Source organism: Mastigoproctus giganteus, chromosome 4, assembly GCF_048544385.1.
Source record: "Mastigoproctus giganteus isolate SK-2022 chromosome 4, ASM4854438v1, whole genome shotgun sequence".
Lineage (NCBI taxonomy): Eukaryota > Metazoa > Arthropoda > Arachnida > Uropygi > Thelyphonidae > Mastigoproctus > Mastigoproctus giganteus.
The window spans coordinates 45960486-45984204 of NC_143578.1; the positions used below are offsets into that span (position 1 = coordinate 45960486).

The window sequence follows — 23719 nt, forward strand, 5'->3', positions numbered from 1 at the left end:
TCTGGGTTCTCTGGTTCTTCATCTTCCACCATTCCTCCTCGACTAACTGCTTCGATAATTGCATTGCCTGTTAACTTTTCATTCTTTAGAATGTTATCGCCTACAAGCAATTTATTGATGTCTCTTTCTTCCAGGTCTTTGAACTCTGATAATTGTTTCAAATCATTAAGCAGAGCAATGTTGTCGTGGTCTGTCAGATCCTCAGCACACGGCTCTTTGTCCAGGTCACAGTTTGCGGTTAATTTTTTGAAATCAGGCCATAGTTTTCTCCATGCCTCACAAGCGTTGATGATGACATTTCCTCAAAAGCTGGTGCCAACATGTAAATCATATCCTTGATGTTAATTTCGTAAGGGCCTCAGTGAGTTCCATTTCTTCATTGGCAGTCTTCTCAAGAATTTCCGAAAGAAGTTTTCTTCTATAATGCCTTTTCAGACTATCACACCTTGATCCATAGGTTGCACCAAAGATGTAATGCTAGGTGGTAAATACACAACCTTGATGTCATCAGAGGATAGATTAATGGGATGCATTGGAGCACTGTCAAGGACAAGAAAAGCCTTGAGCAGTAATTTCAAATGTGTCACATGGGCCTTAATATTTAGAACAAATTCAGTTGAAAACTATTCTTCAAATAGAAAAGAATCCATCCAAGCTGACCTCTGGGCTTTGTAATAAACTGGTAGAGCATTGAAATTTACATTTTTAAATGCTCTTGGTTTGGCTGACTTTCCTACAACGAAAAGGGGCAGTTTGTGACTTCCAGCAGAATTTGTACAAAGGATCACAGTGATTCTCTGTTTATTCATTTTGCAACCAGTAGCAAATGTTTCTTGTGATGCTGCTAGCATTTTTGTTGGAAGAAGCTTAAAATTTATGTCTGTTTCATCCAAATTGTAGACTTGTTTGGAGTAAGGTTTTCCTTCTGTATAATGTCTAAAAAAAGTTTTGGAAAATTCACTTGCAGCATTTTGATCTGCTAATAATTTCTCGCCACAAACACTTAGATCAGTGGTTTTCAACCAGGGTGCCGCAACAACATTCCAGGGGTGTCATGTAATTTGGGTTTAAGTTACTTAAACTTTTATTATTCTTTAATTTATATGTTTATTTCATTATAAAAAGGTGTACAGTATCTTTTTAATTTTGTGGTGATCTATAATTGATGTTTACTTAGTACCTCTATACAAAGAATAAAATTATATACTGTATATATATATATATATATAATTTGTATTATGAAATGTAATTTTTATAAATATATTATTGTAATAAATATCATATAACACATATATTTTTTAATATTATATATATACAGGGTGTCTCAAAAATATTGGTACAAACGTTTAAGGAAGGTAGGTAACATCTAAAGGAATGTGAATTGCATAGGAACCCATAACCGGAAACGTCACCATAAGTCAGTACACAGCGTTGTTCATCAGTTCGCGAGAGGGAAAATTTCTGGTTCACTCATTCAAGTAGTAGTCGCCGCATGAACAGCATGCATTGATATACGAACTGTGAGCTGGCAGACATGCACCTAGTGTATGGATTAGCAGAGGGCAATGGACGAGCCGCTCAACGAATTTGTGGAGAACGCTTCCCAGACAGACATGTACCGGACCACCGTTTGTTTGCACGTGTGCATCAATATTTGTGTGATTATGGGTCATTTAGAGGTAACAGGAGTAGTGCGGACAGACCACGTTCAACACGAACTCCTGCCATGAAAGAAAGTGTGTTGAATGCCATCCAGAATAATCCTACTACCAGCACACGTGCCACTGCCTCTGCCTTAGGAGTGTCTCATTGCAGTGTACAGAGTGTCTGGCACGACGATTCCTCACACCCCTTTCATCTCCAAAGGGTTCAGTTACTGCTTCCCCAAGATCATCCTGCACATGTGGCTTTTGCACAGTGGTTTCTCCAAGAAAGTGTTCAAGACTTGAATTTTCCAGCCTATGTTTTGGTCACGGATGAGGCTTATTTCACTCAGGAAGGCTTATTCAATCAGCACAATGGTCATGTGTGGGCTCAAGACAACCCACACGGTGTGTGTCCCCATGCGGCACAACATCGCTTCGCAATAAATGTGTGGGCAGGTATGGTCGGTGACTGCTTAGTCGCCGACCATGCAGCATCAGCCAAAAATAAAATAAAATAAAAATAAATCACACCATTCCCTCCAAATGTCTGTCCAGTTCCTCCTTAAATTTATTTAACCTATCAACTTCCACAACAACAGATGGCAAGTGCACTACTATTTCCTTTAAAAATAGACTGCTAAGGGTGTTCCTATTTGTAGTTCTTGCATGAACCATATCCATAATGTATCGTTAACAACTTTATTTTTTGCCTTCTTCACAGTGCATCTGTCTGAGAGCACTTGTCCTGATTCTATTTGCTTAGTCTTGAAAGAATTTCTGGTTTATTTGCCAATCATTCACTGTACTTTTTCCGACACCCAGTTCATTACATATCTGTTTTACAGGTTCTCCATTATCAATATGTTCCAATGCTTTTAGTTTTGTTTCAATAGTGAACACATTTCGTTTACGCTTGTTTGAGCCTATCATTTCAAGTTAACGTAATTTAAAAAACAAAAATTAATGACGAAAGTGTGTACACACGGAATGATTGCAATCCAAACGGAACAGATAGCAAAAACTAACTGAAGTGAAAAAAGTTATAGGATCATTACAGTACACTTTACTCATTCCCAGAATCTTTTCATTTTGTTTTCCTGCTGGGCCCATGACACCAGAAATCTGATTCGCAGAAAAATGTTAAAGAAAATATGGCAGGTTAAAACAAGACTAGATAAGAGGGAGTCTACTGTATATAGATACAATTTCTTGATAACATGTTGATAAAACCTTCAAAACTGTGTATGTATACGTCCATGCTCCTTCAAGCACATGCACAAAAAAACATATACAGTACATGCGTAGTTCCAAAAGGATTAAAGAGTTAAACTACCATGGTGTGGAGATAATATCTCAAATGAGTAGATTCTATGAAATGAAGAAAAACAGTTTACTGTGGCCAAATACACAGACAAATGGTCTATAACAGGTGTTAAAGGTGTCCACATCAGCACAAATATCCTGTACTGCATGATGGGTGGCATACTCAAGAAATGGTTTTGTAAACAATGTGTTGTACCCATGGTGAAGATGGTGCAATGCAGTATTCCATAGTGTAGAAGTGTCATGGTTTGACATATTTCATGTTGTTTAGTCTAAGTACAATGGTAGTATGCACAAACTACGAATGCTGACACTCACGACATCTTGGAAAGTTCAGTGTTATCTGCACTGTGGGAAATCCATGAAGAAAGATCATATCTTTTTTCAACATGGCAATGCCTATATCAAGTAACTTAGAAAACAATGTGGTTTGAAGGTAATCTACTCTGGCCAACTCACTGTCCCCAATCCTAATCAAATGAGCATCTCTGAAATGTTTTCAGTAGCAAATAAAAGCCAAACAGAGATGTCCAATTTTCACGAATGACTTTTCTATAGGCTCTTGCAATAAGTGATACAAAATTCCAGTGTACACAAAAAATAAAATAAATCTGAGAGCACACCCTACCAAACTGTTACAATACTGAAACTTATGTCAGCCACACCAAACATCGAATTTTTCTTTTTTCAAACTACAATTACTGTTTCTGTGTGACTCAATACACGTTTACAGATAAGTGTAAAAAAAATTCCTCATGAAAGTACCCACCTTTCATAATGAAATGGCAATGTTGTTTTTAATAAAATTTGCAAAATTATAAAAATAAGGTTTAGCATTTCCTGTATTTTGTGATCAAATACTGTTATTAGCTGATTTCAAAAAAAAATATATGTGCAGTTTTTAGAATCGCATGCAACTATAAACATATTTAATGAATTTTCAATTTCAATTAGTTAATTTCAAGGATTTCTATCATTGTAAATTATCATTCTGTAAGAAATGGCAACTTACTGAAATCTGTCTGAACTAAGAAAATTTAGCAAATGAAACAATTCTTCTAAATTATTCTGCAGAGGAGTTCCTGTTAGTAGTAACTTGTACATAATTTTATATGAATTCAGAATGCGAAAGAACTGCAAAAAATTAAACAATAAACTTAAATCATGAATCTATAATTCAATTTAAAAGCACTTTTTAATTCTCAAGTGATAAAATAACTTTAAATTAAATATCCTTTAATTCTAAAGGATATTTTGATTTAAAGCTATTTTACCATTAATTTATTAATGATAAATATAATATTAATAGTAGATAATTATTAATAACTAACATGAGAACCATTATATATGAATATAACACTTATCATATATACCATCTGTTTGTGACAAAAATGAATTTTCTAGTAACCAAGCAAAACCCTAAAAATGATCATTATCCTTGCTGCTGTTTTCCTGATGATCTGGGGTCAGATCTTTAAGTCCTCTCCATCTGGACCTTTCTGCAAAAGATCAATCCTTTGTAACACTAGACTTCCTCGTATCTTTCTTCACCATTCTCATCATGTCCTCCTAAAGCACCCTCTGCTTCATTTTCTTCTATCAACCGACTTTACTACAGTTTTTCTCTAACAGTACCCTAGAAGTATTATCTTAAGATTACCTTCACTGTTTATTTAAAATGTCATCTTCACATCACAGTAAGGATATCTTCTATTAACAATGTTTGATTATGAAGGCCAGTTTGTTACAACAGCTAGTCACCTGTGGTGGAAGTACTTAATCTAAGTTGAAAACCTAGTTATAATGAGATTGATTATCCAAACTAAATAAGGACTGATCAATTCAGATAATTGAGAACGATCTTATTCTGTGTGTTTTGCAGCCTGCAGACTTTAAACTACCATAAATAAATGGTATGATCTTCCAATATACTAATCTGTGCTACACATACACTACTTTTAAACAAAAAAACATTACTATTTTGCTGTTTGTTTAAAATATGAGACACCACTATGATGGCCTGTTTCGAGACTTACTTGTCTCTCAATGGATAGCAGGCCATATAGCTTTTGATATGAACTGTTTGCAGTCAAATCCTTTTCCCCCCATCCTCCCCCAAGTTTATCAGTTTGGAAGCAGATTTTAAAACTGATAACATTAACAACTTTAATTTTTCAATGTTATTTGCCACCAACAGAGAGCATTTCATAGACATATTTACAATTTATTCTTGTTCTTCAGAATTTCTGTGAACTCAGATGATAGTAGTAGAAGTAGTAGTAGTAGTAGTAGTAGTGGCATGTGATGCAAGAAAGCAAGTGTAAGAGCTTATGCAGCATCAGCCAAAAAAAAAAAAAAAAAAAAAAAATCACACCATTCCCTCCAAATGCCTGTCCAGTTCCTCCTTAAATTTATTCAACCTATCAACTTCCACAATGACAGATGGAAGTTTGTTCCAGAAATTAACCACCCGCTGGCTAAAGGCAAATTTCCGCACATCCATTCTACATCTGTCCTTTCTTAATTTGAATTTATGCCCCCTTAGGTTCGTAATCTGAACAAATGGAAGGATCCCATCAGAATTCAGCGTGCTCAACCCATTCAAGGCCTTATATACCTCAATCAGATCACAGCGCAGGTGCCTAGTCTCCAGCCACTGCAATTTGCAGAACTTAAGCCTCTCTTGGCAAGAGGATCCCTTCATTCCCCTCACCAACCTTGTTGCCCTTCTCTGTACACGAAGTAAATCTACATCCTTCCTAAAATGAGGCCTCCAGACCTGTACGTAGTACTCAAGGCGTGGCCTGACCATTGCCTTATACAGAGGGATAATCACCTCCTTTTCCCTGATAGCAAAATTCCTATATATCATTGACAAAACCCCATGACCTGCCCTGGCAGCCTGTCTGCATTGCTCAGAAAACTTCATATCTGCCTGCACAATTACTCCCAGGTCTTTTTCATTTTCTACCACCTTAAGTGTAGTACCACACAGTTGGTACGTTTCTCTGGGGTTACTTCTACCCATATGCAGTACTTTGCATTTGTCAAGGTTAAACTTCAGTTGCCACTTCTTAGCCCATCTGCCCAAATTATCCAGATCCTGTTGCAGTAGCACACTGCCATTCCTGTCATTAACAACCCTGCCAACCTTTGTATCATCTGCAAACTTCGACATTAAGCCCGATATACCTTCATCAATATCATTGATAAATATACAAAACAACAGTGGACCTAACACCGAACCCTGTGGGATCCCACTAATAACATTAGTCCAAGAAGAGCAGCACCCACTGATTACCACCCTCCGTCTTCTCCCACTTAACCATCCTTTTATCCATTGTAGCAACTTACCCTTAATACCATTCTGCTCCAATTTGTACAATAGTCTTCCATGCGAACAGTGTCAAAAGCTTTCCTGAAATCCAAATATATGATATCAAAATTATTTTTTGCATCCAGTTCCTTTGTAACCACATCATAATACCCTATCAAATTTGTCAGACAAAACTTTCCCTTAACAAACCCATGCTGTGTCTGAATTATTGCTGCAGTCTTGTCTAGATGATCCTGCAATGCAACTTTAACCAGTGACTCCATTATTTTACCAGGAACAGAAGTTAAACTAGTCAGCAGTGCAGCAGTTCCTGTGGGCTAAAAAAAAACCTGTATAACTACAGGGAAATTCTACTTCCCCCACCTGAGAATGGCTAACTACAGCTCCCAATTGAAGTGACCTTTCAAAATTTCTTGGGCCTTAGACAGGATTTGAACCCACACCTCTTCAAATGAGAAATGTGGTGAAACAAACTATCAAAATACATGAAACGAAAGTATGTGTATAAAGTTTAAAATCTATTCATTACTAAAAGGCTAAAAATCATATGTTTTGCAGATGTCTTCTCCTCTATTTCTTTAGTGATTGTAATCTTTCTGTTACACTACCACAAAAAAACACCAAAAAACCCAAAGTCACAAAAACATTTTGTCAGTTTTTGTTTTACATTTAGCATTTTTTGTGATAGTGTAATAGCAAGCTTATAATTGCTGAAGAAGCAGAGGAAAAATGTATACAAGATTTTTAGGTTCTATTAGAAATAAATAGATTCTAAACTTAACACACATGAAATGCTTTTATTGCAAGTATTTTGATAAAGATAATCTGTGCAACATGCTGTCAAACCTTATATTAGAAATACACTATACTCTCATGGGAGCATTTCTGCATCACAGCATATAACACTATGCAATACTAATCCACTCAGCTACAAGTATAAATAGCAGACTATAGTACAGAGGTGTTTAACAGTTTCATTTGCAAAATAATTTTAAAGACTTTAAAAGGAACTGAACAAGAACATAATGAAGCCATTCATATTTGTGAATGCATTTCATCCTGTATGAGGGAAAGTCAAGCAGAAAACAAACACATTCCTGTGCCACAAACAAATGTTTCTTTTTATACAATTAAATCAGGGTAATCCAACCTTTTTTGGATAAGGGCCAAAAGAGATATCATGATGAAGGTCAAGGGCTGAATGAGCAAAAAATAAATAAATAAAAAAAAAACACAATTCCTTGCTACTAATTTATGCATTTTTCAAAATAGGATTTTATTTTTACTGTTCAACAGTTTAAGTATATGATACTAATAATATTGTTAAGTATATTTTAGGGAAATGAATCAAAGGAAAGCAATACAGAAAAATTAAATATTACCAAAACATATTTTCAAAAGTCAATGTGAAACTTGGTACTGCTTTTCATAAAGAAGATTGTTTATATCAGAAGATGTAACAACTCACAGTGAACCCCCCAAGATGGCTGTCAGTGATATGTGACCTCGTGGAATACTTGAGAACACTTAACATGCTTCATCCTGAACAATGCTTGCAGATATAGGTACCACTGAACAGTGACTTATGGAAAGAGCATGATTATAAATACAGGGGTATCTTTCTTTAGACATACTTCTTATAAAAATCTGTCAAACTAAATTGATTGTACTGTTCTTTCAATGTTAAATCGTGTATGTCAATATACTCCCCTTACAAGCTTAGCTAAACCTTCTTGTGTTCCTTTTGTGGGAACATACCACAGCAGGAGCTTCATTGGTAATTAACAACTGATATGTTGTTGAGGTTCAGACACAACTGAATTAATGTAGCCTTTAATATACACAAGCATAAAAATCACTGGATTTGGTTGTCCTTCAGTTGAATTAGAGTGGCCATTTCTTTTGTGTTAAAATTTTCATTCACACCATGTATAAAACAAGTTAATTGGGCTGTATCAGTGGCATCCATACATTCATCATGTGCCGACGAATAAAATTTTAAGTTAGTGGCATTCGATTTTAGGGTGTGCTCAACACTAGATGCCAACTCATCAATACATGTAGCCATAGTTTGTCAAGATAAACTGATTTTGGGAAACTGTATTTTTTTTTTCCCCCTAGGCATATAATCTCAGCAACATGATCAAAACACTCTATGATGAATTCCCCATCAAAAAAGGGTTTAGATTTTTTTAGTGATGATTTCTGCCACTGCACAGCTGACTTTGACAACAGATTCTGCTGGGGAGTTCATAATTTTGAAGAATGACAGCTGATCCAAAGGCTTACTTTTCAGTGCAGACAGTTTATCTTTGTGAAATTGTCCACGAGTACAATCAAATGTAGATGCATGTTTAGCATCACCATATCCCTTAACATTAAACTCTTTCATAACAGAAATCAACTCATTACATATCATATAAACAGGCTTGTTTTTCAGTTCAGTGAAAATGTATTTATCAGTCCATTTCTCCTGAAATACTCTTCATTCATCAGTAACTTCTTTTGTTACCAGAAATTGAAGTCATTATTGTCAATTTTGTCTACTTTAGCATTAGCATTAGTAGAGGCATATGATGCAAGAAAGCAAGTTTATTCAGCATCAGCCAAAAAAAAAAAAAAAAAAACACACCACTCCCATTTCACCCCTCCGTTTGCTCGAAATACCTGTCCAGTTGAGCCTTAAATTTGTTTAGGCTATCAACTTCAACAACAAGTGATGGAAGTCGGTTCCACCAACCAACCACCCGCTGGCCAAAGGCAAATTTCCGCACATCTATCCGACATCTGTCCTTCCTCAATTTGAATTTATGCCCTCTGAGCAAGAAGAAGAATCCCATTGGCATTGAGCATGTTCAAACCATTCAAAGCCTTATACACGTCTATCAGATCACCTCGCCGGTGCCTAGTCTCCAGACTCTGTAATTTGCAAAACTTAAGCCATTCTTCGTAAGAGCAACCCTTTGTTCCATTCACTAATCTTGTTGCCCTTCTCTGTACGCGTTACAGCAGCTCTACATCCTTCTTGAAATGAGGCCTCCAGACCTGTATACAGTACTCAAGATGTGGCCTAACCATTGCCTTATACAAGGGAATAATCACCTCCTTATCCCTGCTAGAAAAATTCCTGTATATCATTGACAAGACACCATGAGCTACTCTTGCAGCTCATCTGCACTGCTCAGAGAACTTCATATCTGCCTGCACAATTACCCCCAGGTCCTTTTCATTCTCCACCACTGTCAGTGTAGTACCGCAGAGTTGATACGTTGCTCTGGGGTTACTGTTTCCCATATGTAGTACTTTACATTTGTCAATATTAAACTTCATTTGCCACCTCTCAGCCCATCTCTTCAACCTTTCCAGATCCTGTTGCAGCAGCATAGTGTCAGTGGTGTCCTTAACAACCCTGCCAACTTTGTATAATCTGCAAACTTCGACATTAAACTTGATATCCCATCATCAATATCATTCATAAACACCGAAAACAACAACGGACCCAACACTGAACCCTGAGGAACTCCACTAATAACATTAGTCCACGTTGAGCAGTGTCCATTGATTACCACTCTCTATCTTCTGCCACTCAACCATCCCCTTATCCATAGCAGCAATTTGCCTCCAATGCCACACTGCTCCAATTTGTGCAGCAGTCTTCCATGTGCAACAGTATCAAAAGCCTTTCTAAGATCCAAATATATAATATCAAAGTTATTCCCAACATCCAGTTCTTTTGTGACTACATCATAGTATCCAATCAAATTGGTCAGGCAAGACCTGCCTTTAACAAAACCATGCTGCGTCTGAGCTATAACTGAATTCTTGTCTAGATGATCCTGCAGTGCTTCTTTAACCAGTGCCTCCATTAATTTACCTGGAACAGAAGTTAAACTAACAGGTCTATAATTACTTGTGTCAGCCTTTGATCCTCCTTTGTGAATTGGGGTTACATTTGCACATCTCCAGTCTATGGGTACCTCCCCCGAGTCCAAAGAAGCTCTCATAATTATGGCTAGGGGTTTGCTTACTTCCTTTGCTGCCTCCTTTAATATAACTGGATAGATCCCATCCACCCCAGGTGCCTTTTTTATGTTTATCCTCAACAATCTCTCCTCCACTTTCCTCTCAGTTATTACAAAATCATCCAGCTCACTGCCAATGTTTACTTTACCTACATCATTCTCCTTCCTGAATAACTCCTCATGCGTGAATGTAGATGCAAAATACTCGTTTAGATTGTTAGCCACCTGAGCAGGATCCTCAACTGTTGAACCATCAATATCCAGTGGACCAATCTGATTCATCCCTTTCCTTCTTGAGTTTAAATAGGTAAAGAACTCTTTTCTGTTTTTCTTTGCATCCTTTGCCAAGGATTTTTCGTAGTCTGCCTTTGCCTGCCTAATCTCCTTTGTGACTTGGTTACAGACCAACATATCTATCATAGGCTTCCAGGTCACCCATTAATTTGTATGTATCCCATGCATTTTTCTTCTCTGCCACATGTCTCATTAGTTCATCTGACAACCATTTAGGCCTAAACCTTGAACAATATTTCTTAGTTGGTATGTAAAGCCTTGTAGCCTCCAAGATTAGTTCCTTGAATGCTTCCCATTTTGAGTTTGCTGTTGGTAACATCATCAGTTGGTCCCACTGTATAAAACTTAAATACTGTCTCAGACCATCATAGTCGCCTTTACGAAAACAAAAACCCTTCCATTTACCTCTGATGGTAGTTACCTCCTTGAGTAAATCCCACTTCAACACACTGTGATCACTGCCCCCTAGTGGTTCATTTTTCTGCAGATTCTTAATGCATGAAGAATTTAATGTAAGTAACTCACACACACTGCAATTCACCTAAGTATACAAAATTAAAACTGAACAACAAGTTGGGAAGTCACTTTTGAATCAACCATGTTCTAAAATGAAACAATGCTAACAACAATTGGACTTCCAATGTCTTGTGACTGGCAATGCAACAGCACGTGGCAATGGTTCAGTAAGAGGAACATTTTATACATTAAAAAGAAAACCAGATGCATTTAACCTATTAACTAATAAAACCAAGGGCCTTTCACACTTTTAAAATATTTTATGCCATGCATCATAATTTAGCAATACAGGAAATATTGCTGAATCATGACACATACCATGTCATGTTTGGGTTTACGTCTTCCATTCTCAAGTGACTTCAAATGACTACCATCACTATGATGCCCCACTGCTTCACCAAAGTGGTTTCTAACAGGACAGGAGGAAATCTTGAAAAGGAGATTTTTAATTTTATTTGCACCTGCTTTTCAGCCACTTTTGCTTTTATTTAAAATAACTAAAAATAGCCCTAAAGTCAAGTGAGAGGGATCAATCGCTTATGACCCATGCAGGGGTATGATGGAAAAAGGAGTTTTAATAACAACTGCTTCAGTATGTCTACAGGGAAAAGTGTCATAAATTAATAAAAACTGTGTATTTAAATACACTTGATATAATCAGTTTGATATATCAACTGGTTAGGGGAGAGCATAACAAATTTACACAAATTACATACACACAGTTTTAAAATGCTGTAAAAGTACAACTATAATGATTGCTTCAGAGTTTGAATTTTTAAAATTTATTACTACTCCCCAAGATAGGCTCAAATGCCTTCACCAAAACTATACAGTTATTATTGTCATCAATACTTAATTAAAAACACATTATGAATAGATCTCTCAAATAATATTCAGTTAAAACATACAAAAACTACAGTACAGTCATTCCTCATATAACACATGTTTACACTACACGAATTCGATCATACACGATATATAAATAGGGGAACGATATCTTATATAACACGAACCGAATTCGTTTATGCACGATTCGCCTTTGTGTTTACAAGAAATGGCAGTCAAACTCGGAATCACCCCAACTGAACGCAACACGATAGGAATGAAGAGAAGATTCTGAAAATGTATTTATGTGTTTTATATCATTGAAGATGGCCTCCGTAGCCGAGTGGGCAGGAGCGGGAGTGCAGTAGCACACGCTCTTTGAGTAGACCGGGGTTCAAGCCCCTGACTGCTGAATACGGTCGATCTGCCAACCCGCACTGGACCAGCGTGGCAGATTATGGTCCATTTCCCTCAGCATGAATTGTTGAGGAGGCTTCCACCCTGCAGTGGGTTGATAATGGCTGCACTTTACTTTTCACTTTACTTTTATCATTGAAGGGGAAACACATTTCACCATATTAACGTAAAAACCAACACAATTCCAGCTATCGGTATAATCGCAAATGCAATTAGATCAAGTTTACTACCAGTTTATAACAGATTCCACTAGCAGAAAAGCAACTGGAAATTGATTTTATTGTTTTATGGTAGTAACTCCTAGAAATGTGCTTTAGTAAAATGTGAGGCTTTAACAGTGTATCTCTGCCTTTACGGTGTTGTTTATTCAGTTGCTACATGAGTGCAGCTTTGTTTATGTGTATCAAGCGTACCTCCTCGTTTTGTAATTGTGCTTTATTCCCTAAAAATGAGTAAAGTATATAAAAGGTGTGAAAAGGAAGCGTCCTGGTGAAGACACTGCAGATTCAGAGAGAAAAGGAAAAGCAATATTGATAAAGAGGCGGACTGGGTCAAAAATTCTTACCCGGGAAAATTTGTAGTGGCCTCATACTATGGTTTATGGCCGAAATCACACCAGCCTTCGGTCCACCGGGGTTTCCCCTGTAAGGCTTATGGCCAGTCCGCCTCTGTCGATAGAGAAAAAATATGAAATTGTGAAGTGCTTTGAGCGAAATGAAAGACCACGTGATATTGCACGTGCTACAGACCTAAATGAGGCAACGCCGAGAATTTACAAAGAATGCAGAGAAAATAAAAACAACTTTCATAGCAGGAACAACTCAAACTGTAATTAAAATCCATTAGATTAAGACACAATAGAATTGGAAGAGATGGAACGGCTGTCATCTGTTTGGATAGAAAAAACAAAAAACAAGTTTGCTTACGATAGAAGCAAAAGTATTAGCAATATTTTATTACGATTATTTATTGTGGTTGGCAATGTTTTGGTTACAAATGTGTGTTCAATCTTGGGTGGTCGGCACCTAACCCTATTTTTCCCATAGGGCCTGTTGTTTATATTGCACGATTTTGCATTGCACGAGGGTTTCTAGGAACACAACTATCGTGCTATACGAGGATGTTTGTTTGTTTGTTATTTGGTTTTTAGGAGCATTAGCAACTAAGGCCATATTGCTCTGGGGATATGCGGTGGTCATTCCCTGACCTTTCCGCATCCACCGTATTTGGTGGTGAAGGGCGCGAACCCCAGTCTAATCAAGAAGCGTGTGCTACGCACTGCTGCTCCTTCCCACCTGGCTACGGAGGTGCCGCTATACGAGGACTGACTGTACTTATTATATTGTTGAGAATTACATTAGAATTAATTCCAGAACAGATCTACTCCGTCTCTCTTATAATGCTCTTGATATATGAAATCAAGTCTTCAAACCTAATAATAATAACAACGGGAAGAGCCTCGTGCTCATGAAGGTCTTCCCTGAGAATTATTCATGCTAGCCATAAAAGACCAGATAATCAACACCAGGAATTATAGGAAAAACATCAACAAGGACCCAGGAGTGACAGATGATACATACTGACGATGCCACCTGACCTCAGAAACATCCAGTACATCACTGCGGGATGTAGAGTGAGAATCCAGATGGAGTATACTTATAGATGCAACGCGGTTACCAGGATAATATATCAGAAGCTAGTGCAAAAATACCAGTCGATCAAAGAAAGTGTACCGTATTATAAATATAAACCTCAGGCTATACTAGAAGCCCCTATTCACAAACTATACTAGGACGGCGCCATAATAACAGACAAGCTGATCCCATACAACAGACTAGATATAACCTTTATCAACAAGTAGGAAATAGCTATCTCCCTGATCAACATAGCAATGACCAACACCAACAAGCTCCAGAAAAGCTACAAGGAAAAGATCAGGAAGTACACACACACCTAAAAGAGGAAATGCTGCATACAGAAATGAGCAAGAGCAATGACATTCCCAATCACAGTGTCGACCACTGGCATGGTGCCAAAGAGTTTCCATAAAAACCTAGCGGCAATAAGCTTCCCAGAGAGCACTTTTGTGGAACTCCAAGAAGCCATGAACATGAATACCTGTAGAATAGTCAGAGATTTCTTTGACCAACAATAATAATAATAATAATAGTAACTGGACATAACTACCCCCATGCACTTGGTACCAGTACCGATTACGGGGTGAAAAAAATCCATGGAATAAAATTTATAATAATAAATTGTTTGCACTTCTGGACAACTTAAATAAGTGATTGAATTTGCACCCAGGACTCAAAATACAAAAGTGCACACTTGATTAGTAAAAATAAGATAATTCATTAACAAACATTCCATTTTGAAAAATTTTCTATTTATATCCGTTTACAATTGATGTCATTATTATGGGGACAGTAGCACACTTGTGATGACCTCAACACTGAATGGTTGAGATGATGTCACCAGCAGTAGCGTGATCGATCAACTTTTAAAATGTTTACTGCGAATCTTAATTCGCAACAAGTAATTCACGTTTTTTAAAAAAATTTGTTCAGAAAAATTGTTCTTGTCATGGTAAGATGATGCTCAAATCCTTACATTAGTTTCACTTATACTGAAATAATACAGTTAAGAATAGTACAGTCAATACAGAAGTATTTCTCCATATGCCACTGAGAAAGAATCATGACATTAAGGAATAGATTTATGAAATCACTTCAGTCGCAAACTAAACTGAAATTACCATACCAGAAGATCTGAAACTAAATTCTTACTTACTTTGGACTGGTTGTTCTTGAGTCTGTGTGCTTCATCAACTACTAATACTTGCCATTCCACCGATCCTAAAGTAGCTGCATCAATACATACAAGTTCATAAGAAGTTAGCAACACGTGGAACTTTATGGGACAGTCCTTCTGTAAATAATTTACCAAAAAATAACAATATGCATAAGTAATATTTTACAGAAACACTAATTAGAATGGACAAAAAAAAAGAAAAAAAAAAAAAAAATGCTATTCAGCCAGAATAATATGATACTTTTACAATAGCCAGTTCCTAAAAAGGGTGACAAATCCCTCCCATCCAATTATTGTCCCATTGCAATTACTTCTACTCTTTCTAAAGTAATGGAGAACTCAATTAACCACCAAATCATAAACTACCTAGAAACCTTCCGTATGATCAACGATCGCCAGTATGGATTCTGTCAGTGTTGATCCACTGGTGATATTCTGGCTTATGTTACCCATTTAGGACAAATTCAATGGAAAAGTTTGGTGAAACATAAGCAGCTGCTCTTGACATCTCAAAGGCTTTTGATCGTGTTTGGCATAAAGGTCTTCTAAACAAGCTTCCATCTTATGGTTTGCCAACTGTTTTTTGTAATTGATTATCCATTTTTCTCTCTGATTGCTCACTGAAGGTGATGGTAGATGGCTCTCTGTCTTCTAACTTCTCCACTAATGCTGGTGTCACGCAAGGTTCAGTTCTTTCCCCCACTCTTTTCCTCTTGTATATTAATGATCTTCTTCCACTCACTGGAAATACTATCCATAGTTTTGCCGATGATAGCACATTGCATTCCACTTTCCATTTTGAGAAACCCTGCCCTGCTCAATCAGATTCAACTTCTCGAATATCCGCTACCAATTCCTTAAATGCTGATCTTCAGGTAATTCTCCAGTGGGGCAAAGACCACCTAGTTGATTTCAACTCTTCTAAAACTCAGTCTTGTCTTATATCTTATATCTCACCAGCATGTTAGGGAGGCAACTAGAGGGAGTAATACTCTTGATCTGATTATCAGTAGTGATTCTTCATGCATTAGGAATCTGCAGATAAAGGAACCACTGGGTGGCAGTGATCACAGTGTGCTGAAGTGGGATTTACTCAAGGAGGTAACTACCATCAGAGGCAAGGGGAAGGGTTTTTGCTTTCGTAAAGGCGACTATGATGGTCTGAGACAGTATTTAAATTCTATACAGTGGGACCAACTGATGATGTTACCAACAGCAAATTCAAAATGGGAAGCATTCAAGGAACTAATCTTGGAAGCTACCAGGCTTTACATACCAACCAAGAAATATTGTTCAAGGTTCAGGCCTAAATGGTTGTCAGATGAACTAATGAGACATATGGCAGAGAAGAAAAATGCATGGGATACATACAAATTAATGGGTGACATGGAAGCCTATGATAGATATAAGTTGGTCTGTAACCAAGTCACAAAGGAGATTAGGCAGGCAAAGGCAGATTATGAGAAATCCTTGGCAAAGGACGCAAAGAAAAACAGAAAAGAGTTCTTTACCTATTTAAACTCAAGAAGGAAAAGGATGAATCAGATTGGTCCACTGGATGTTGATGGTTCAACAGTTGAGGATCCTGCTCAGGTGGCTAACAATCTAAACGAGTATTTTGCATCTACATTCACACATGAGGAGTTATTCAGGAAGGGGAATGTCGTAGGTGAAGTAAACATTGGCAGTGAGCTAGATTATTTTCTAATAACTGAGAGGAAAGTGGAGGAGAAATTGCTGAGGATAAACATAAAAAAGGCACCAGGGGTGGATGGGATCTATCCAGTTATATTAAAGGAGGCAGCAAAGGAAGTAAGCAAACCCCTAGCCATAATTATGAGAGCTTCTTTGGACTCAGGGGAGGTACCCATGGACTGGAGATGTGCAAATGTAACCCCAATTCACAAAGGAGGATCAAAGGCTGACACAAGTAATTATAGACCTGTTAGTTTAACTTCTGTTCCAGGAAAATTAATGGAGGCACTGGTTAAAGAAGCACTGCAGGATCATCTGGACAAGAATTCAGTTATAGCTCAGACACAGCATGGTTTTGTTAAGGGCAGGTCTTGTCTGACCAATTTGATTGGATACTATGATGTAGTCACAAAAGAACTGGATGCAGGGAATAACTTTGATATTACATATTTGGATCTTAGAAAGGCTTTTGATACTGTTGCGCATGGAAGACTGCTGCACAAATTGGAGAAGTGTGGCATTGGAGGCCAATTGCTGCTATGGATAAAGGGATGGTTGAGTGGCAGAAGACAGAGAGTGGTAATCAATGGACACTGCTCAACATGGACTAATGTTATTAGTGGAGTTCCTCAGGGTTCAGTGTTGGGTCCATTGTTGTTTTCTGTATTTATAAATGATATTGATGATGGTGTATCAGGCTTAATGTCCAAGTTTGCAGACGATACCAAGGTTGGCAGGGTTGTTAAGGACACTACTGATACTATGCTGCTGCAACAGGATCTGGAAAGGTTGAGCAGATGGGCTGAGAGGTGGCAAATGAAGTTTAACATTGACAAATGTAAAGTACTACATATGGGAAACAGTAACCCCAGATCAACGTATCAACTCTGTGGTACTACGTTGACAGTGGTAGAGAATGAAAAGGACCTGGGGGTAATTGTGCAGGCAGATATGAAGTTCTCTGAGCAGTGCAGACGAGCTGCAAGGGTAGCTCATGGTGTCTTGTCAATGATATACAGGAATTTTTCTAGCAGGGATAAGGATGTGATTATTCCCTTGTATAAGGCATTGGTCAGGCCACACCTTGAGTACTGTATACAGGTCTGGAGGCCTCATTTCAAGAAGGATGTAGAGCTGCTGGAACGAGTACAGAGAAGGGCAACAAGATTAGTGAATGGAACAAAGGGTTGCTCTTACGAAGAAAGGCTTAAGTTTTGCAAATTACAGAGCCTGGAGACTAGACATCGGCGAGGTGATCTGATAGAGGTGTATAAGGCTTTGAATGGCTTGAGCATGCTCAATGCTGATGGGATTCTTCCTCTTGCTCAGAATAATCACCTGAGAGGGCATAAATTCAAATTGAGGAAGGACGGATGTTGGATAGATGTGCGGAAATTTGCCTTTAGCCAGCGGGCAGTTGGTTTGTGGAACAGACTCCCATCGCTTGTTGTTGAAGTTGATAGCCTAAATAAATTTAAGGCTCAGCTGGACAGGTATTTCGAACGAACGGAGGGGTGAAATGGGAGTAGTGGTTGTGTTTTTTTTTTTTTTTTTTTTGGCTGATGCTGAATAAGCTTGCTTTCTTGCATCATATGCCTCTACTAATGCTAATGCTAATGCTAAAAAGAATTCTTCTGCTCCTATGCTTATCTTTAGTGACACTCCGATTTCTAGGCAAAATGATATATCTCTTTTAGGGATTACCCTAACTTATAATCTCTCTTGGCACAAGCACATTACAAATATTGCTTTCTCTGCATCTAAAAAACTTGGTTTTGGTTTTCTCTTTCGCTCTTGGCGTTACTTTTCTTCCAAACAGCTGTTCACTCTGTACAAATCGCAAATCCACCCTCCCATGGAATATTGTTCCCACATCTGGGGCGGTGCCCCCAAAACCTCTCTCAGGCTTCTAGATTCCATTCAGAATTCCGAGGGCAGTTAGATTAATCAATGACTCATCTCTAACAGTCTTTCCACTTGCTGTCTCATAGACGTACTGTTTCTGCTGCATGCCTTTTCTACAGATACTTCCATGGGCACTGTTCTTCTGAATTGGGTTCTATAATTCCTGCTCTCTCTCTTTCAAAACAGTCCGAACACGTGTCGCTACCAGCCAACATCCATTTATTGTCCAACTTCAAACTCATAGAACCAACTTTTCATCTTCCTCGTTTATTCATTTAACTGCAGTTTTCTGGAACAACCTTCCTTCATAGGTATTTCCTGAAAATTACAGTCCACAGAAGTTCAAGTCTAATGACAACAAATATCTTTTTTCGTCTTCTCAACCGACCTTCTTCTCCAACCCAAGCACGGTACTGAGTACTATAGGTTCTAATACCTCTCATGTTTGAGGTTTTCATAAAAAAATAAATAAATAAATAAATAAAGCGAATACAAACAATTCTTATATACACACTTTTGCTATCCTAGTAGTGTATATTTATTTCTTATACTACAATATATCATCATTATCAATGAAGTCAAGCATTGATGGCATATAACAAAAAAGATATTTTGGTGGAGATTATCTGCAATAATTTTGTAAATAATTTAAATAATTTTTTTATAAAATTCATTTTGTAACCTCTATTATTCTCCTAGAAGGAAATATCACTTGGAAATTTTTAACTTCTTTTTGAAACTTAACTACCTCTAATCTAATATTCTTAATTATGCAGGGATTTTTTCTACAAATTCTAATGTTCAAAACTCCAGTTTGTCCAGAAAGGCCTTTTCTATGACTAATGAATGGGTAATGTTTCTTGTAATAAAGATAGGTGGACCACAACCAGGGTGTGTTTGACAGGGGCAAGAATTGATGTGATACCAACAGATTTTAAGATTTTATGGGGGTAAAGAGAGAATTATTATTCATGTGGGGATTAAAGATATTAAATGAACACAACCTAACCATTTGTTGGATAAATATAGGCCCATGGTAAAAAAAAATGCCACGAGTTAGGTCAGAATGTGTATGTGTCTGCAATTCTGCCCAGACACAATAGGAGGGATTATATGCTGAAAGGCTCGTGGATTAAATTGAGACTGGAGGGAATCTGCAAGACTTTAAGGGGGGAAATTTTTATCAGCATGGCCCGCACTTGTAGGTAGAAGAAATCAATTTTGTAGAGATGGTATTAATTTGAGCAAAAGTGGTGCAAGGATATTTGCCAGTATCATTGAGGATACTTTAAGGGTTCAGGGAAACTGCTAGTTAGGAGGAGAAGGGTAATATAGATTCACATTTATATGATGATATGGGTCAAAGAAATGCTTACACTCAACCTCACGAATTCTTGTGTGTTGCCACAACAGCCAATGTTGACAAGATGTAGCAAGTGTGTAGCAAGGTTTCAAATGAGCTGGATGAGAAAGACAGGGAAACAAACAATATAACTACATAAGAATACTTAGTCTTAACTGTGTCTACAGTAATGTCAGGAGTGTTGTCAATAAAATGTCTGAATTTGAACTCCTGATTAGCACAACTCATGCTGACTAATGCATAATAGGGCTAACAGAAACGTAGTGCCACCTGGAAATTGGGGATAAAGATTTCCACTATGGGAATAATGTATTTAGGAAAGATGAGAGGGGTGGTGGTGTCATGCTTCTTCATTTCTACTTTCCCAGTGTTTATGTCACACCAAACTGACTGAACCTTGCTCTGTCCATCTATGTCAACTGGATGCACTTCCTTAGATTTTATGTTTTTCTTAATTAACAGCATAACCCCTCCTCCCTTCCTATCCTGTCCATCATTTCTGTACACATTGTACTCCCCAAATTCCAGTTCCGCACTACTTATATCTGTGTGACACTAGATGCAGAGAGTGTCAAGAAATCAGGTGCCAACTCAGCATTCTGATGGGCACTTATGAGAGTTTGAAGGTACTGAAATGGGGGAACCATCAGGCTCTCAGCTGCCCAACTCAACACCAGAGCTCACCCTTGTGCATCAGGCAACACAGTGGCAATCTCCAAGGCGGAATGTGCTGGTCCCACGGGAGTTAATTATTGTCGGTGATTCTATTGTCAGGGAGATGGGGAATATATTGTGTAAAAAGGATAGGTGGAATAGGACCAGGATTTGTCTTCCATGGGCAAAAGTTAATGATGTTGTAGAACAGATATCATCTTTTAAGGGCACAAAGGGTGATATTGTTGTACACGTTGGCACTAATGACATTAAGAGTAGGAGATCTGCAGATTTAATTAGCAAGTACAGGTCAATGCTGAAAAAAAAGTCGTGAGTTAGGGTTAAATTTGAAAGTATCTGTAATTCTGTCCAGACAGTATAGGAGGGAGTATATGATGAGAGCCTTGTCAATCATTTTGGCCCTGGAGGGATTGTGGAAAGCTCGTGGGGTAGAATTTTTCTCAGCATGGTCTGTGCTTGTTAACAGGAGAGACTGGCTTCTACAGGAATGGGATACACTTAAATAGAAGAGGTGCAAGATTAACAGCTGATGCTACTGAGGCAGCATTAGGTGGATTCGAAAAACTGCTAGCTTTGGGGGATTCACAGACTAAAAGGTTAATAGTAGCCACAGGCAGAGGTGAAAGTGATTCCTGCACTGCTTCTATTAGAATGAGCAGCAGCCTGGAGGGTGGGGTGCTGGGGGAGTTTCAGAGACAGGTGAGAGTCATCATGAAACAAATAAATACACGGGCTGTGTTAGGGTAACTAAGAATAAGTGCATGTATACCAATACTAGAAGTATAGTAAATAAATTTGATGAATTTGAAGTGCTGGTCAAGACATCAAAGGCAGATATCGTTGGGATATCAGAGACAAAGACATCCTCCTTGGCTAGATCAGGTCCTGTTCCAGAAGTTCTGCAAACATTTCACATATTGCACTTTTTTTTTTAGGCTGTGATGCATTGGAGAATGCCCCCCCCCCCAGTCCCCAAGTCACAGTACTCCTGCTACTTTGTGCACGTTGCTTTGCTACTCTAGTCTGAGGCATGACATTAAAATTAACAAAGAAAATAAATAAGATTGATAAATTTAATTAATTATCAATACTACATTAACTAACAGTTTCCTAAATGCAGTGATTCGTATTACGCTATCTAGTTTTACGTTAGAGCTACCTATTTACCACAATTCAAAATTTGAATTCCCTACTACGGTTTTACGAAGATTACGTATATTAAGTAGTAACCTACAAAAACTCTATCTAAATTAAAAATAATGAGCAGAACTAGAACTATAAAGCTACTTATAAAGTACAATATAATATGGCAATTAAGTAAATAAAATAGCAAAATACTGATTTTTTTGGAGTTTGTAATTCACAGCTGGCACTTGTAAAGAGAGTCAGCACCCTCTTATTCTTAGTTACTCTAACACAGCCCATGTATATTTATTTGTTTCATGATGACTCTCACCAGTCCCTGAAACTGTAGCACCTCGCCCTCCAGGCTGCTCCTCATTCTAATAGAAGCAGTGCAAGAATCGCCCTCTTATTATGATGAAGTAACAAAGAAACTGGATGCAAAAAAATAATTTTGATATCACACACTTTGCTTTCAGAAAAGTTTTTGTTACTGTTGTACACAAAAGACTGCTGTAAAAATTAGTGCAGTGTGGTATTAGAGGAAAGTTACTGACATGGAAAAAGTGATGATTGAATGGAGAAGACAGTTGTTATCACAATGGGCACTGCTTTTCTTGGAAAAATGTTATTAGTGATATCTCCAGGATTTAGTCCTGGGCCTACTGTCATTTTCTATATTTATTAATGATATTGAAGAAGGCATATCAGTATAAGTTGCAGATGATATGAACATTGGCAAGGTGATTAAGTAATCAGGGTATGCTGCTGAATCAAGACCTAGAAAAAATTAGGCAGATGGGCAAAAAGGTGATACAATTGAAGTTTAATGATGATAAATGTAAGGTACTGCACATGGTGGGGGGGGAAGCAGTAATCCCATATTAACGTAATGTGTGGTACCACACTCAGGGTAGTATAAAATTAAAAACGATTTGTGGGTTACTGTGCAGTCTGATAAAAAGTTCTCTGAGCAGTGCAGACAGGACAGCTCATGGGGTTTTGTCAATGATATAAATTATTTTTGCCAGCACAGATAAGGAGGTGATTATCCAGCTGTATAAGACAATGGTTAAGCGACATCTTGCGCACTGTACAAGTCTGGAAGACTAATTTTAGGATGGATGTAGATCTGTTGGAATGAGTAGAGAAAAGAGCAATGAGATTAGTGAGATTAATAAAAGGGTGTTCTTACCAGGAAAGGCTTCAGTTCTGCAAATTGCAGTATCCACACACATGAAAAAAAAATCTGACTGAGGTGTTCAAGGTTATACTGATGAAATCCTTCGTATTGCTTAGACTACACAGAGGAGAATAAATTCAAACTGTGGAAGAATGGTTGCAGGATAAACGTGTGGACGTTTACCTTCAGTCAGTTGGTAGTTGATTGTTGAAACAAACTTCCACCTGGCATTGTAAAAATGAGTAGTTTGAATAAATTTAAGGAAGAACTAAACAAACCATTAGAGAGGATGGACAGGTGATACAAGAAGTGTGTGGGGTTTTTAATCCCCCTTTGGGGGGGGGGGGGCTGATGCTGTAAAAGCTTGCTTTCTTGCATCATTTTTCAATACTAAGACAAAGAAAATGGGGATCGGGGGGAGAGAGAGAGAGCATGCTCAGTTATTTGCTCTTTCTTTTTTTGGTTGTGGTTAGGAGAGAGCATTCATAATATTCTTTAGATGTCAGGAAATAACTTTCTTTATGTTAAACTAAACTAGCAATTTTATGACCTGCAACATTCTAAGAGGTCAACTCACTAGTT

The 23719-nt window shown here is 37.7% G+C and overlaps 1 protein-coding gene across 3 annotated transcripts in view; it reads right to left on the reverse strand.

Annotated features, from left to right (window-relative positions):
* Positions 1 to 23719, reverse strand: part of LOC150086692 (ATP-dependent chromatin remodeler CHD5-like) — a 683856-nt gene that overhangs the window by 279958 nt on the left and 380179 nt on the right. For all 3 annotated transcript variants that reach the window (XM_090372691.1, XM_090372693.1, XM_090372692.1), the window contains 2 exons: positions 15174 to 15311; positions 3982 to 4103 (listed from right to left, as the gene is read on the reverse strand). In XM_090372691.1, the coding sequence (XP_090228817.1) occupies positions 3982 to 4103; positions 15174 to 15311 (260 nt within the window). The remainder of the gene's footprint in view (positions 1 to 3981; positions 4104 to 15173; positions 15312 to 23719) is intronic.